The 14,935-nt window shown below is 33.1% G+C and overlaps 1 protein-coding gene across 1 annotated transcript in view; it reads left to right on the top strand.

The window, feature by feature from the left end:
* Nucleotides 1–941: 941 nt before the first annotated feature.
* The window catches only part of LOC144446291 (uncharacterized), a 66,738-nt gene continuing 52,744 nt past the window's right edge, over nt 942–14,935 (top strand). The window contains exons 1-13 of the mRNA XM_078136039.1: nt 942–1,106; nt 4,448–4,544; nt 4,981–5,023; nt 7,396–7,583; nt 8,399–8,505; nt 8,973–9,058; nt 10,202–10,269; nt 10,696–10,820; nt 11,554–11,638; nt 12,243–12,581; nt 13,403–13,537; nt 13,893–14,104; nt 14,481–14,611. Of these exons, the coding sequence (XP_077992165.1) occupies nt 942–1,106; nt 4,448–4,544; nt 4,981–5,023; nt 7,396–7,583; nt 8,399–8,505; nt 8,973–9,058; nt 10,202–10,269; nt 10,696–10,820; nt 11,554–11,638; nt 12,243–12,581; nt 13,403–13,537; nt 13,893–14,104; nt 14,481–14,611 (1,781 nt within the window). The remainder of the gene's footprint in view (nt 1,107–4,447; nt 4,545–4,980; nt 5,024–7,395; nt 7,584–8,398; nt 8,506–8,972; nt 9,059–10,201; nt 10,270–10,695; nt 10,821–11,553; nt 11,639–12,242; nt 12,582–13,402; nt 13,538–13,892; nt 14,105–14,480; nt 14,612–14,935) is intronic.

Genomic DNA, 14,935 nt, shown 5'->3' with positions numbered 1-14,935 from the left:
CAAAAAATGATGTGAAATAATGTAGACGAAGTAAGGTCCTTTACTAAAAATATTGCAAAAAAACCCGAAAAAATACCCATTACACCAAAGTAAAGCATTTTCTGTATGTACCACAATCGTTTATAGCATCCACATAAGTGCAAAAGTATACTGTGTATTACCATTAGTCCATTACACTCATGGCATAATGCGTTAATTTGGGCAAATAGTGAGTTTGTTTTAGCAAGCTACTAATTAATGCAAAGCTGATAAACTCAGATAAGACGATTGATATCAGGTAGGAAATAGAAAAAAAACAGTGAGAGGAAACAGTATTTAAAACTTTATTTGAAATATACAGAAAATAATATTAGAAATCCGAAAAATCGCGAGTATAAAATTGATTATTTGTCCTGTACCATGTGGGCTAGGCTTGTAAATAGACAATATAAAAAGTACTTTTACACTTGATGTAATACTTTTTGTAAATGAGTGTAGCATAGAGAAAGTGCTTTACTTCCGTGTTAAGGGTTGTTACTTGTAAATGTGTAAAAGTTTGATATTGTAAATTTACGTACAAGAATTAACTTGTGAACAAAATTATAAATTTATATGTTACAAACAAAGACTTAGGCTATGTTGTTCCATATTGTAGAAAATACGTAGTATATTAAAGTTGCGAGATGCGTAAGTTAATACGTGTATTTCCCATCCATACCATGGCCACATCTTAACTGCATTGTTTGTAGTGGGTTTTTTTAACACAAAAAAAATTCTTCTCATTTTGTTGACGCCCTTTTCATCTGGGGCTTATGAAATTTGTTTGAACGGTATGTAATTTGATATGAATCAGGACTATTTACTTTCTCAGTCCGCCCTATCCCTATTATGACGTATACATATTCATGACCCTGGGCCTGGTGCAGTCGTTTCATTCTATTCAGGAAGTAGCGTAGATGAAGATGGCGAGAAGTTTGGCCAAAGACGTACTTTGGCTTTTACTAGGCCTAACAATCAAACTCTGTGACTCAAACCTCGTCCGAGTTAAGCCAAATCAAGAGTATGTTTATAAGTATGACGCCGAATCGCAGTTAGAAGGTGTTGGAACTTTCCTAACAACAGCAAAGGTAAGTTTATTCATCCGATCGAAAGTTAGGGAGCATTCAACAACAGTACAGTGTGAATCAATGCCCAACACAGGGTTGAATATCGAATATACACCCATTCGCACGTACGCATAGCGTGTAAATGATGATTGGAAATGATCGTATGTGTAAAAACCTCGAGATCTCGCCACGTTATCTAGCTTATCTGCAAATATTTTATCGTCCGTGGTTTCTTCCGTCAGAACCATACTGGTAAATAGACAGCGAAATGTGATCATTGAAATAGCATGATTTATTGTTATAGAATCGCTGTGTATTATTCTTTACATGTTTCGATTATGTAACGGTTGTCTGAACACGAAAAACATTCGGTTTATCTGAGTGGGAGCTCATTCAGCAGCGAAAAGTTCGACTACGTAGGAAAAAAAACCGTCAAATCGGGATGTACTTGCCACTGCACTGGGCCCTTGACCGTTCAAGGTTATATACATGTACATGTAAACTTACATTTGACAGCAAATTCATCGTTGCAAACCACGACCGTTTTACGGTACCGTTCTTAACGAGCCGGTCCCCACTGTTTTATTTCGAAGTGTAGTGGTAGAAATAATAACTCTGGTTTGCGAGAATGCAGCAAATTATATTGCGTCTTATTTCAAATAACATATGACTAGAACAGGCAGAAATTAATCAGAATATGAATACACATTACGTCTTGTCATTGTATATGTCATTGGTTTGTTTGTTTTCATAGAAGTAAAACATCTTGAGTATATCGGCTTCACTTATACTTTTACATGTCAAAGATTGAAAATAAAAAAAAATGTATATTGTTTACATGTAAAGAGTTTCACTTTTAGATTTAAAAACTACAGTATGTGTAAAATAAAAACACCAGAAACATATTTAAAAATGTTGACATTGTAGACATACTGAGTAAACCTCACACCACTTTGAAAAAAACAGTGGTCTAACTAAAACATTTTAAACTAAATGGAAATTTTTTAAATTTATTTTATTTCTTTATTTTCTGTATTCAAACTATTAACAATTGGATAGGATGGTATGAAAACATGCAATGAATCCTCTAAAAATGAGGGAGACTGCTAAATTTGATAACGATCTCTTTCCTCATTTGTTTATTCTATGGTCTTGTCACTCCAGGGTAAACCAAAGCCTAAACTGTGAAAGTTAATACCCCTTTAATTGGCCTTTGACCCCCATTGTTAGCATTTTTACCAACCACTCTATATAAACATGTATGATATACTTGCAAGCTGATCAGTATAAGTTATAACTTTGCTGTAATTGTCAAAATGAGAGATGCAAGATAATTTGTTTTATATTAGTTATAAGTGAAGTGTTTTAGCATATTGCACATCTATGAAATTAATTTACTTCATAACAAAATTCATGTGCTAATGATGGATACTGTAGCATGTATACCACTGTATATTACAAATATTTGAAAAAAAATTATGCAAATGAGACAAAATAGTTCAAACTGAGAATCTCCTTTAGTAAATAACTTTCATTAATTGCACTTTATAGAGAATAAATGGAATATTGAAAGTTTACCAACAATTTTATAATGACACATTCACAACAAGAGATAACTATACCAAAATTTGAAATAATTGAAAATTTTATGCGAGTCAAAGTCTAGTTATTGAAAACTTTTATTAGAATACAGTATTCTCCTCAGAATGTTTTCAGTAGAGGACACACAGATTGACAATACCGTCTATAAATTTGCCAGTTTGAGATGATCAGGAAGGAATATTATGGGGTCTGGTATCTGTTGTGGTAACATTTTAGCAGAGAATAAAGTGCTTTGGGATAATGGGTTGCATTGTATCATATAGACAGAAAGATATGTGGTGTTGTTTAGCCCTATCAGGTGATGAATGCATGCTGGCTGATAGCAAGGCACAGATGTCTGTATCTTAGTTACAGACAGAGTATCAGAGAGTGTGATCTGAATTTACAATAGGGCTTGGCACCCTTGTTACTCTGTAACACTGTGTACACAACAAAAGTGTTAATCTACTTCCTGTACAGTATCATTATGATTTACACTGCCACTCAAACCACATTGGCATCCAGACTACAAAAGTGTAATCTGAATACATTAAAAGTATTGCAGTCTTCACAAACTTTAATATTAGCTCCAGTAGAGGAATGCTAAATCCTTCAGTATACGTGTCAAACACTGAGGCAACATTTCTGACACCTAAAGGGTATAAATTATTCATGATACATACCAGGACATAGATTGGATGAGTCATCAAACAAAAAGGATCTACTTCCAGGAACTAGATTATGAGATATTCATTGTCATTGTGTAGTGTGCTATGAAATTTATGAAATTAAAATGAAAATATTATCAAACTGACTTATGGGTCCCATTCTTTCACATGACCTCAAAGAAGAAAACAAGTTATTATGAGACCTACCAAGACACAAGAATTTCTGCCTTACTTCCATGGAAGTAAAAGTGAAAGTAGGAATGTCTATTATGAAAAGTTGAATCTATCAAATAACCATAATCAGGAAGTGTCATGTGTTTTGCATACTGTATCTTGATTTGAACAGATTTTCACTTTTATTCAGACTGATTTAGTTCAGTATATTAGCCATTGTTTACTACTACTACAGTAGTCAAAGTGTTTATGGCTAACTGTTGATATCTTGTCAAAGTTGACTTAGCACATATCAGGAAATAGAAATAAGGTGACGTCATGATTCTGGGAATCTGTTCTTGCCTTGAGTGATTATGTCTTTGATATTATAGTCACAGTCACACCTTTACTGGGGTTGGGGGCGAGGCATGGTGGCCAGGGAATGCAAAAAAGAAAAATAATTTCATCTTAAATCTTTCAAAATGATGCCATGGTAAAGTTTTGGTTTGTTACATGTTCATTGGTTGAACTGAGGCTCTGTTCTGTCACTTGTCACTTTTTTTTGCAAAGCTATTTAGTAATTCTTATGATAAATAATGTACATGTAGATGTTGTTGTTGTTGTTGTTGTTGTTGTTGTTGTTGTTGTTGTTGTTTCATCATCTGTAAACAACAATTAAGAATCAACAAACTAGTTACCTAAGGATATCCTTGAAAGTGTAACATTGATCAGTTAAATAAAAACTCATTTTCAGGCATTGAGGTTGAATCAGTGAGAACCATTGACCCAGTATACTATAATAGTTTTCCCAATGTTTTAGAAGTCTATGTCCATACTTTCTACTAGTATGTAATTACCATATTATTACAAATTATTCACCACCCCCTTCCCCCACCCATGAAAAAAATATCTGCTTTGGCATAGCATGGTCATATTTGTGTTTGTGTTTTTCCTTCAAAGTTGGGAGTTTATCTTCTTGAAGACGTCAACAATGGCCAACATTGTAAACTTCATGTGATTTATATGAAACAGTATGTTGACCATGACAGTTCTGAAGGTAAGTAGATTATAATGGCACCTGTCTCTCAGTGAAAAGGTATTACTTGAACATTTTTGATACTATGATGAATTATGTCATCGGATCGTTTATAAGTGATATCTTGATACCAGGTTTGAGTTCAGTCAATTGCAAATGGTGGTTAAGTAATGGTACAATACTGTGAGTGCCAGATAAATATGCAGCATAAACTACCCCCACACAGGTGTAAACTTGAAGTTTGTGCCCCTTTTAACTTCTATGTCTGGTACACAATCAGGGTCGATGACATGATAAGATATTATATATGGGATGAATGATGATGGAGTTAGCTATAGTTGTGAATATGATTCAATGTGTTTTTCATAACATATACATGAATTTTGTTGTCTGTAAATTTATGTGATTTCTAAAGAACAACACAAATTAATGTGTATGTTGACTATTTGTTTTATAGGTGAAGTTAATCCTCATTCAAGAGACTGGGACTTTTCACAATGGTGAGATTTATTTTAATTTGTATGTTTCAGTTAACTTTTAAATGTTGATAACTTAATTTGAACCATAGACACGTAAGTCATTTTGTAGTGCACAGGATGTTTTGGCCACCAAGATGACATTTCATATTGAATTTTATTAAAGAATGAACTCTTTACACTTTATTAAATTTTTGAAAGATTGCATTTGTGGTGTGTAACATAGTTTGTTAAATTTGTATTGATATTGAAGTAAATATTCATGAGAGCCACTACTGAGATTTGTTTATTCAAGAAATCGTATGTACATCTCCCCCCCCCTCTCCCTCCCCCTTGATATTTTCTCACCTGTCAAATTATTATTACAGTGTTGTTTATACATGTATCTGTATTGTCGACTGTTTTTACTTTTGTTTTAAATATTTAAGATTGCATAAACTTAGAATTAGATAGCATCATCATGCTGTTGGAATTTTTAAAATAGTTTTTACATAAGCTTGTCAGGTGTTTTTTTAACTCAGACACTTGTTATGGTCTCACTGTCTGAGCCACCTGAAGGAGGTTTGAGATAGTGAGACGTACGTGTTAATTCTACCTTTTAAGTTTAGGCTTGAGATAGCTAGACCATGACAAATCTGTACACTAATTGTGTTGTTGTCACAGAGTGGGGTTATTGATGATGTACAGTTATTGAAATAGTGACCGCCTACAACATTCCCACTCCCAACTATTCACCTGACTGGGTTAGGCATGTAAAGCAGTGTACAGGTCGTACATCAAGGCTACACCTAGTATAAGTCAACAAAATAAAGTATTATTACAAATACCTATGTATGACCTCAACTATTACATGCAGTCACCTTGAAACGGTGTAGAAAAGGGTGACTTAAACAACACAAATAACTACACAAGTCAACAATACAGTCTCACAAGTCATGTAGGTGATACTTCTTTTTTTTCCTTTTGAAAGGAAAGCTTCCTACAAAAGGAGAATTAAAGACTGGTAAAATGAATGGAGGTGAAAGTCAAGAAGTCTGTTGATCAATGTATTAAGCAATAGGTGATCCACGGGTCTAATATTTCCTACATAGGCGTAACTACCATCACATTTTTCGCTGAAACGTATTAATTCAGTGAAAAATGTGATGGAAGTACCAAGAAATGTAAACAGTAAACCCAAGAAATGCAAACAGTAAAACCTGAAAACAGTGACTAGTTCAGTAAAAGATGTTTCACTACACTGTGTGGTCCATTTATATTTTACTTACACAAGTATCAGATAAGTTTCAGAATGACTTGTGATTCTCCACCATAGAACCCAAAACATAACTGGTACTAGATGATCCAGTAGCTATTTGGGAGGAGGGGAGGAGAGTTGTATATATTTTAGTATGACATCTCCACTGTAGAACACAAAAGCATTGATTACCGTATAGTCAGACACATTTTTCTACATATAAAAATCTTCCTATACAAAAGCATACATGTACATGAAAAGAAGTCTAAATAATAAATAAAAATAATTCATAAATATATCACTTTGTTTTTGTTAAGTTGATGAAGTAGGTAGTGAAATAGGTGAACACAAAATATCCGACAAAGGAAAACCTAGTGTCTGAAAAACTGAATAGTAAACCAAGGCAAAAATATGAAAATCATCAACATGTAAAACATTATAAAAAGGCACTTTTTTAGAACTTGTGTTAGTAATTTTTATCTAAAAAAATTGTAAGGTGACTAGTTCTATTCTACTAAATTAAACCTTTGAAGTGGAGGGAAAATCTGTATGGCAAATCTTTGATAATGAATTTTGTCTCTTTGAACATGAAATACACGTTGGAATAAACTGTTTAAACTTTTACTGGTACTTTGTTCAAGAAAAGACACACTGCACTCATTCTCAGTTAAAATCAAGAAAATCAATGGGGTCAATGTACAAATGTTTAAGATAGAAGTCAAAATGGTATCAAAATTTAGTCAGTTTAGAATCCAATATGGGCGCCAAATAATTAAGTCTATCGGAAAATGAAAGATTGACGATTTCCTTGAACAAGACAGTGAAGTCCCAAATTTCTTTTATTATTTCAAAAGAACCAAAAAGGAAGCTTTCTTATGGCAAAGTTTGGAGAGGTTTTTGAGCACTTTGATTTCTAGTAAATTTGTCCCCGCAGCACAGTCTACCTTTAACTGTACAATTCAGGTATTGCAAACATTGGTTACTTTTTGAAATGAAAATAGGGATAATACCTAAGATAATATTTGATCTGTATAAAAAAAAGGTTATATTCTTGAGTCATCAACATGTATTTTTTCGACGTTTTAGGTTTTCTAAGAAATCGCAACACAGTTAGGAAAAATAAATTCATATTTGAATGTTTTATCTCTTATTTTGCTAGGTTTTCTTTTGTGATAAGTCGTCATGGTGAGATATTGTCAGTATACTATCCTAGTAATGAAAACATGGAGATACTGACAATGAAGAAAATGTTGGTTGGCTTGTTTACGTCTAAGATGCATACATCAAATCAAGTGATGACAAGTGGTAAAGAATGGACCTATAAAGTCAACGAAATGGGTCATGAAGGTGAGAGTTTATCTGTTCAGGTGCACATAATATACTGATGATGTCCAGTCACCCTTGCAGTATTCACTTAAAAAGATTTTCCTGCCAAAATTTTAGGAACAAATTTTTTGTTGTCTAAAATTTTTCACAAACTTCAACTTTCTGTATGCTATAATCATAATAATTGTGCTTTTGTAGGAATTGACACCAAAATTTGTCGTAAAAAAATGTCAAAGAAATAAATCGGACAAAATGTTGATAACTTTTTTTTCATGCATGGTTGGTAGTGAAGAGTTATACTATCCACCACTGAGCCACAGGAATTTCTCTGGATCTTTTCACTCATTTTACAAAAACTAATGTGTTACATACCGTTTATTCTAGGGTTGTCTTTTTTATGCTCCAAATAATATTTTTTTGCAAACCGATTTTGTTAGGATATGATTTATTAAGTCTTTTTGAAATCAAAAGAGTTTTGTTCCTGAAAAAAATTCTGGATGAATGTGAAGTGTGATTGGCTAGTAGTATTTGGTTTTCTTCTTCTGTGAATTGGTATATTTAAATCTACTGAAGTTTGAATGAAGCTAGTAAGCATTTTATGTGTTTGTCTCTTTGCACTGCAAACAGAAGAAAGATTTCTGTCTTTAAATATTTAATAATTGTTTTTATCAATTTATCCTGTAATAATAAAGCATATATAGTGTTTTGTTTTGGACCAAAAAAATAAATGTTGTTCTTTTTAACAACCCTGCCCAAAATACACCAACTTTAAAAATTATCTTGATGTTTGATTTACATAATGCTATTTAATTTGCATACTATTGTAATCTTTCCAGGTGAACATGAGTCCACTTATACTGCAACGCCTAGTTCTGAGGGGTTGGTGTTCAGACGACAAAAACATGGCCATATTGTACCAAATGCTAATGTAAAGAATGAAAAGGTAAAAATATCAGAAATATTATTTAAACTTAAAATTAAGTCAAATTTTTTTAAATAGAAAAATGGGGTTGTTTGAAAGCATATGTGAATAGGGTGAAGAGAATTACTGAAAAGGAAGAGTTTTAGTATAATTTTATAAAATTATCCAAGTTTTAAGTTTTATTTCCAAAAGATATTTTCGATTTACAGTTCTTGAAATGATCAAAGACAATGAAAGTTTCTGTAAAGAAAATGAGAAAATATATATATTTTTTTGTAGAATTTACATGTCAGATTTTAGAATATGTGATAGATTCCCTGAATTTGAATGGAGTAAAATGTCAGCCATAAACTGTCTGCCCGTGATCTGAACAGTGAAGTTGTCCATGAAATCATTGATATCGTACTGTCATATGTCTGATATCGTACTGTCATATTTCTTATTATCACCATTTATTCTTACAATTAAATACATATTTTGTTCAATAGGAAATCCTGTACCACTCCAGTCTACAACTACCACATACCATCCATATTGAGGAAAGTTTTAGTTCTCCCCGTTCTGCCCCTTCAGAGTAAGTATAACCATAGTAAGTTGATAACCTTGAGGGAACTTTTAGTTCTCCACATTCTGCCCCTCCAGAGTAAGTATAACCATAGTAAGTTGATAACCTTGAGGAAAGTTTTAGTTCTCCACATTCTGCCCCTCCAGAGTAAGTACAACCATAGTTTTCCCTCGAGGGTCTATGGTTGTCACAGAAACCTTTTTCAGAGAATAATTATCATATTACATGTATTTAATATGTTGAAAGCTTTCAGTTTAATATTGCATGTGTTGGTTAAATTTCTAGTACTCTTGGAGATTTGAACTTTTATGGTGATAACATCTGTGATTTGTTAAAAGAATATTGGAGTGGAATAGTTTACCCACCATGAACCCTGGCAAATATTTACATTTATAGTAAATGTGTGTAATACAAATAGTTAGGGTGTTAAGTCAACTCTGAGTTGACTCTAATCTTACCTGACATTAACAAAATATGAACAGTTAATGTGGACTGGGTTGAGATGGGTTAAATTTAAGACAGGTACAATGGTGTTTAGGGTCGCCATATCTTTTTGGGTGAACACAAAATTCCATTTGATTACTTAAGTGTATTTAGTTTCTCAGATAAAGCATGGATGTATTAGGGGAGATGAAGTGGGTTCCAGGGTTAATGGTCAGGCTTGCTGCACAAATGAAAGCTATGCTAATATTGGATAACTTAGGGGGTGGGGGAGGGGGTTATACCCTTCTTATCTTAGATCACCATTCACTAAGAAGTAAAAGCTGTAATTCACCATTTACCAGTATCTCTAGATATCAATTCACGTTCACCAAATATTAATGTAATTTTCCATTCACCAGTAAATCTTGTGTACACACCAATATCAAACATACAAGTTTGTCACAGTTTGACTAGCTTTAAAGTGTATAGGTTTGGGATGTAGACCAGAGATGTGTGAACAGCTGCAGAACATACTTGAAAGTGAAGTTCATATTCAGCAAAATCTGTTAACAACTGGTAATACAAATCAAGCAACTGAGGAAGGAATTCAAGTTATATCTAGATTTTGAAACGCACGCTAAATTGGTCACACCATTGTGAGAAAAACAAAAGTAGTCCTGGTTTTGATGTATGAGGGCGCTAATTATTTCATCTTGATTTCCTGTACAGCTTTGATATGTTTGCTGGTGTTCCAGGAGATAAGAAGAGAAAGCAGGAAGAAGTGATTCATGATTACAGTACGTAACATGTTATGTCATAATTTCTTACTCAGGAAAAGAAGTGTTGACTACATTAAAAACAGATAATGGAAGTGCATTGTGTGACTTTTGGTAAAGGAGTTGGCCAGTATTTTGAAAGTCTACAAAGATTAGACATTCAACTGGCTGGATGGAGGGATTAACTTTCAGATTTCAATTGTAATGATTACATTGTTAATTTATTTGCATGAATTGCTGTGGAATGGGCACTTCCTGATATTATTTGAAAAATTTGAAAATGAATAATTTCAAAACATTAGTGATAGAAATCTATTTCCTTGATTTAAATAGTTATTCCATAGATATTATGTTCAGGAAAACTTTTTGAATTATGGCTAAATTATTGAAGCATTTTGTTACTGTAGCATTTCATTATTAATATTATAACATTTTGTTGTTTTACAGCCTTGCCAGAGATGGCTACATCTTCTACTGGTACATTACAGTTTATGAATATCAAAGAGTTGCCTAGCAACACAACAGTAGTTGCCCCTAGTAACCTGATCAGTGATTCCATAAAGATATCTATGGTAGGTAAAAGAAATCTGTAACAACAACAACAACAACAACAACAACAACAACTAACACGACCGTTTTTCAGCTTTAAATTGCTCAACATATGTAAAATATAAAAAAAGTGTGAATCAAAATTTAATCCTAAAAATAACATCAGTCATCAAAGTACCAAAGAGTGTAACTTCGTCATAGTTCTAAATTTAGTAAATGATTCCATAAAGTAACATGACTTGTTCATAAACAACAATCAATACCATGAATGTGGACAGAATCCAACTCATAGAATATATTTTAACTTTTCCAAAAAAGTCAAACAGTGACAGAGAAGTTTCCATGATTGATACGTCTTATATATAAAGTAAAATTTTCATGGATTTCCTGTACTGCTCTGTAAACATTTGGCACGAACTCACTCTAACGGTTTTAATATTCCATATTTCAAAATTTGCTTTTACTGTGTGACCAAACTTTTCATAGGAAATGAATACTTTTGAGCTGAGAAACTGCATTATTTTGTTCTGGTGGAGAACTAAAATAATATCTTGAATATAAACAAAGGTTATAACGCACAAGTAATTCAAAGTTTTGAAAATTTAGCTCTCAATTTGTCTTGGTCGATGATCCCCATCAATGTGAGAAATTCCATAGTTGCAGCTGACCACTAGATGGCAGTATGTTCAGTTGATTGTAGATGTTAGGTAGTTTGAATAATTATTTGTTAAGATACTGTTTTGTTATTTGTGATAGTATTCCAAGCCACCAGTGCCACTAGAAGAACTTGATGGTTTGATAAAAGGTAACATGACCTGTATGAGAAAGAATAAAATTATAGGTAAGTGGCTTATAAATAAAATAAATCCTCAAAAATATATCGTTGTTGACATATATGCAAATAAAAATTTCTTCCGACATGTTGATATAAGCTATATGGATATTGATGTAATTACACTCACAGTAGGCAGTGTCTCTGATTGCAATATTTTATCAAGTTGTGGCAGATTCAATTGCATTTGTAACTTTATCTTCCAGTACACATTTTCAGGAACTTCTATTGCTTTTAATATGTGATTTTGATTATCGTTCATAACCACTGCACTATTTTATCCACTTGTGTAATCTACAAAATACAACAATAGTTTAGCTTGTGTTATTTTTAGTTGATGATAGCTTGTTTTCCTCAGTACTAAATTGAATTATGTATATCAGGTGGACATTTAGTTTATGATAGGATAGTTCAGTTTGGTTTACATTGGGGAAAAACTGGATGATTTTGGCCTGATCGACTGTCAATACATAGACACTTTATAGAGACACAATTTACCCCACTACTTACCTTCAGTTCACATTGCAAATTTGATTTGTGAATTGAACATTTGTTTATATTCGCATATCTCTTTTGTCCACTCTAACTTGACCATCTTGTGTCAATTTCACAGAATCTGCTGAGCGGAGTAACTGTTTCAATAACTTGGTTGCCATGGTTGCACAGCTGTCAGCTGTCAATACAACTGTTGTTGCTGAAAGGTACATCAAAGACAATGTACTTACCGAAGCAGATGTGGAAAACAGAGGTATCTTCATTGATGTTCTTGGAGGTATTGCCATGGAAACAACTCAAATGTTGTTAACAGAGATGGTGCTGTTGTCTAAGAACCCAAACCCAGAGTTGGTGTACAGAGCTATGGTTCACTTTGTTGCCTTGACAACCCCACCTCCGGACAAGTTTGTAGATACTCTGAAAGAGATAGCTTTTCATCAGAAGTTTACATTTCCAGGTAAAAGTTATCAATTATATAGTTACTTCACTCTACATACCCGTAGTTTTGAAAATATTTAGTGTTTTGAAATAATCACTGCTGCTTAGGGCTGTGCCCGGGGTAATAATTATAAAGTGCTTTGAGCACAGAGTTGGAATGTGCCATATAAAAACTTACATTATTAAAATATACCATATCTTGAAATGACGTAACGTTGTTGACAGTATAGGTTATAATGACTTTTATTCAAATCAGGAAATAAATGCTGCAAGTTTTTTAATGATCTAAATGTATCATAGATGTAAAGATTTCTCACTAGTAGTGATTGCCATTTATAGATTAATGTGTAATCATGAACCAGTTTTTGAGGTTCATGTGTTGATGGTTTGAAAACTACCAAGAAGAAATATCTCAATCCAACACTCATTATTATATATAATAAATGTTGATGCAACAAATATCCTTTCATATTCCTTAACCTTTAAAATGTATAGCTTAAGAATTTTCACTTTTAGATAATTTTCACCAAATTATCTGAGACAACCCAAATTCATCTAACAGGGTGCATTTTAAGCTATCAAATGTATGAGAAGTTGTATTGTAGTTTGATAAGCTCAGAGAACATTCAACAACAAACTGCCAGTCTTGTTCACTCTATGATAGGGTGGCACTGTTTATTATGGTCACATCACAAACTGATATGAAATATATGTTGTGACTGCATGATTGCCATATTCGTAATAAACAGCTTTTCTGTGTCCCATTACAGTTCACCACAAGATTAGCTTATAGTGTTTCTAAAACACCATTCTTTTCTTACAATTTTATTTTTAAAATAGATCCCAAGAATACAACCAATGTTCGTCACCGTGCTCTACTTGTTCTTGGTTCTGTTGCCAAAGTCATCAAGAAAACAAATCCAGAGAAGGCACAGAAGATTGTCAACCAATTGGAAGACACCCTCGGTGTTCATGGTAAGTATAATTGTAAAGATGGCAAGGATAGAAAACTGATGTATTGAAATTTCACAAATGTACATAAAAAGTTAGCAAGGATACAAAACTTTGACAATTTACAATTTGACTATTTAGTAAAAAAAGGACAAAATTTATTGCAAGTAAATCAAATAATTCCCCATTCTAATGTGAAATTTAAAGGCCAACGTTAGAGTTGGAAAAAAAAATTAGGCATGAAAAACAGTTGTGTGGCAGAAATGTAGGAAAGTTAGTCCTGAACAATAGAATGATGTCATCTAATCTTTACTGTGATAAAATAACAATAAGACAAATCTGTCATCAAATTATTATGTCTCACCTTTGACCTCTGTAGATCCATGGAAACACAGACACACCAGATCTACATTATCAGATGACGAGTACGATACTCATCTACATTACAAAGCCAATCTGATCCATGCCTTGGGTAATGCTGCATTTGATAGTTCCTATGACTATTTTATATCCTATATGAATAACACTGGTAGTCCATCATTACTTAGAAGAAGTGGTGTCTTTTCTGTTGGTAGATACAGTCATGAACAGGTGAGTTACACTCAGACTTAACTGTGAGGGCTACTGCTGTCAAATGTTTAACACACAAGTTACAACATTCAGTGTAACTTTTTGTATAATTCAGATTGTGGGAGGAATCTGAAGACCTTTTTTTGTCTTAATTACAAATTCATGTCCAAGCTTTTGAACAGCAAATAGATCAATGCAAACTTTATCACAGTGTAATATTTTTGCAAGTGAAAAGTGATCATCAAATAGGTACTGTGTTTACATTCTGAAGTCAAAACAAAATTCAAGAATTCAAAGTTTTATGAACACATTGAGCAGTTGTTGTCCAATGTATTTTATACGTAATTATGCAAATGTCTCAAAAACTACTGATTGTGTGATAATCCATGTATTTCAGGCGGCCAATACATTGTTAGACATTGCAGTCCACGATGACGAGGAGCATGTGCGCTATACAGCTACATTGGAATATCAAAAACATCCATATGCACTGGAATTAACTGATCTAATGCAGGAATATGTTGCAGTGTAAGTATAACTATTTTATAGTGCAGAGTTGTCGCACACTTCACTTCCAGGAGTACATTGACCAATGCTGCATCAAGTGCTAAAATTGTTTGTACACCATTTTTACACTGTGGTAGAAAGGAATCTTTACATGAAGTCCTTTGCAGGACTTACAATGGCCAAGATTGATTTAAAAGTAGTTTTGTGAGTGCTCGTGTTTATATGCATGTGTGTCAATGAATGTATGTGTACATGGTCATGTGCATGCATGGAAGGAGCATTCTGAAACTGGCTACATTCATATTCTCAAAAGATTTGTTAGGACCACATTCCGAGATGTTCATT

Source organism: Glandiceps talaboti, chromosome 15, assembly GCF_964340395.1.
Source record: "Glandiceps talaboti chromosome 15, keGlaTala1.1, whole genome shotgun sequence".
In the NCBI taxonomy this organism is placed as follows: Eukaryota; Metazoa; Hemichordata; class Enteropneusta; family Spengelidae; genus Glandiceps; species Glandiceps talaboti.
Note: the sequence above shows the minus strand (reverse complement) of the source record. Positions and strands in the feature narration are given on the sequence as shown.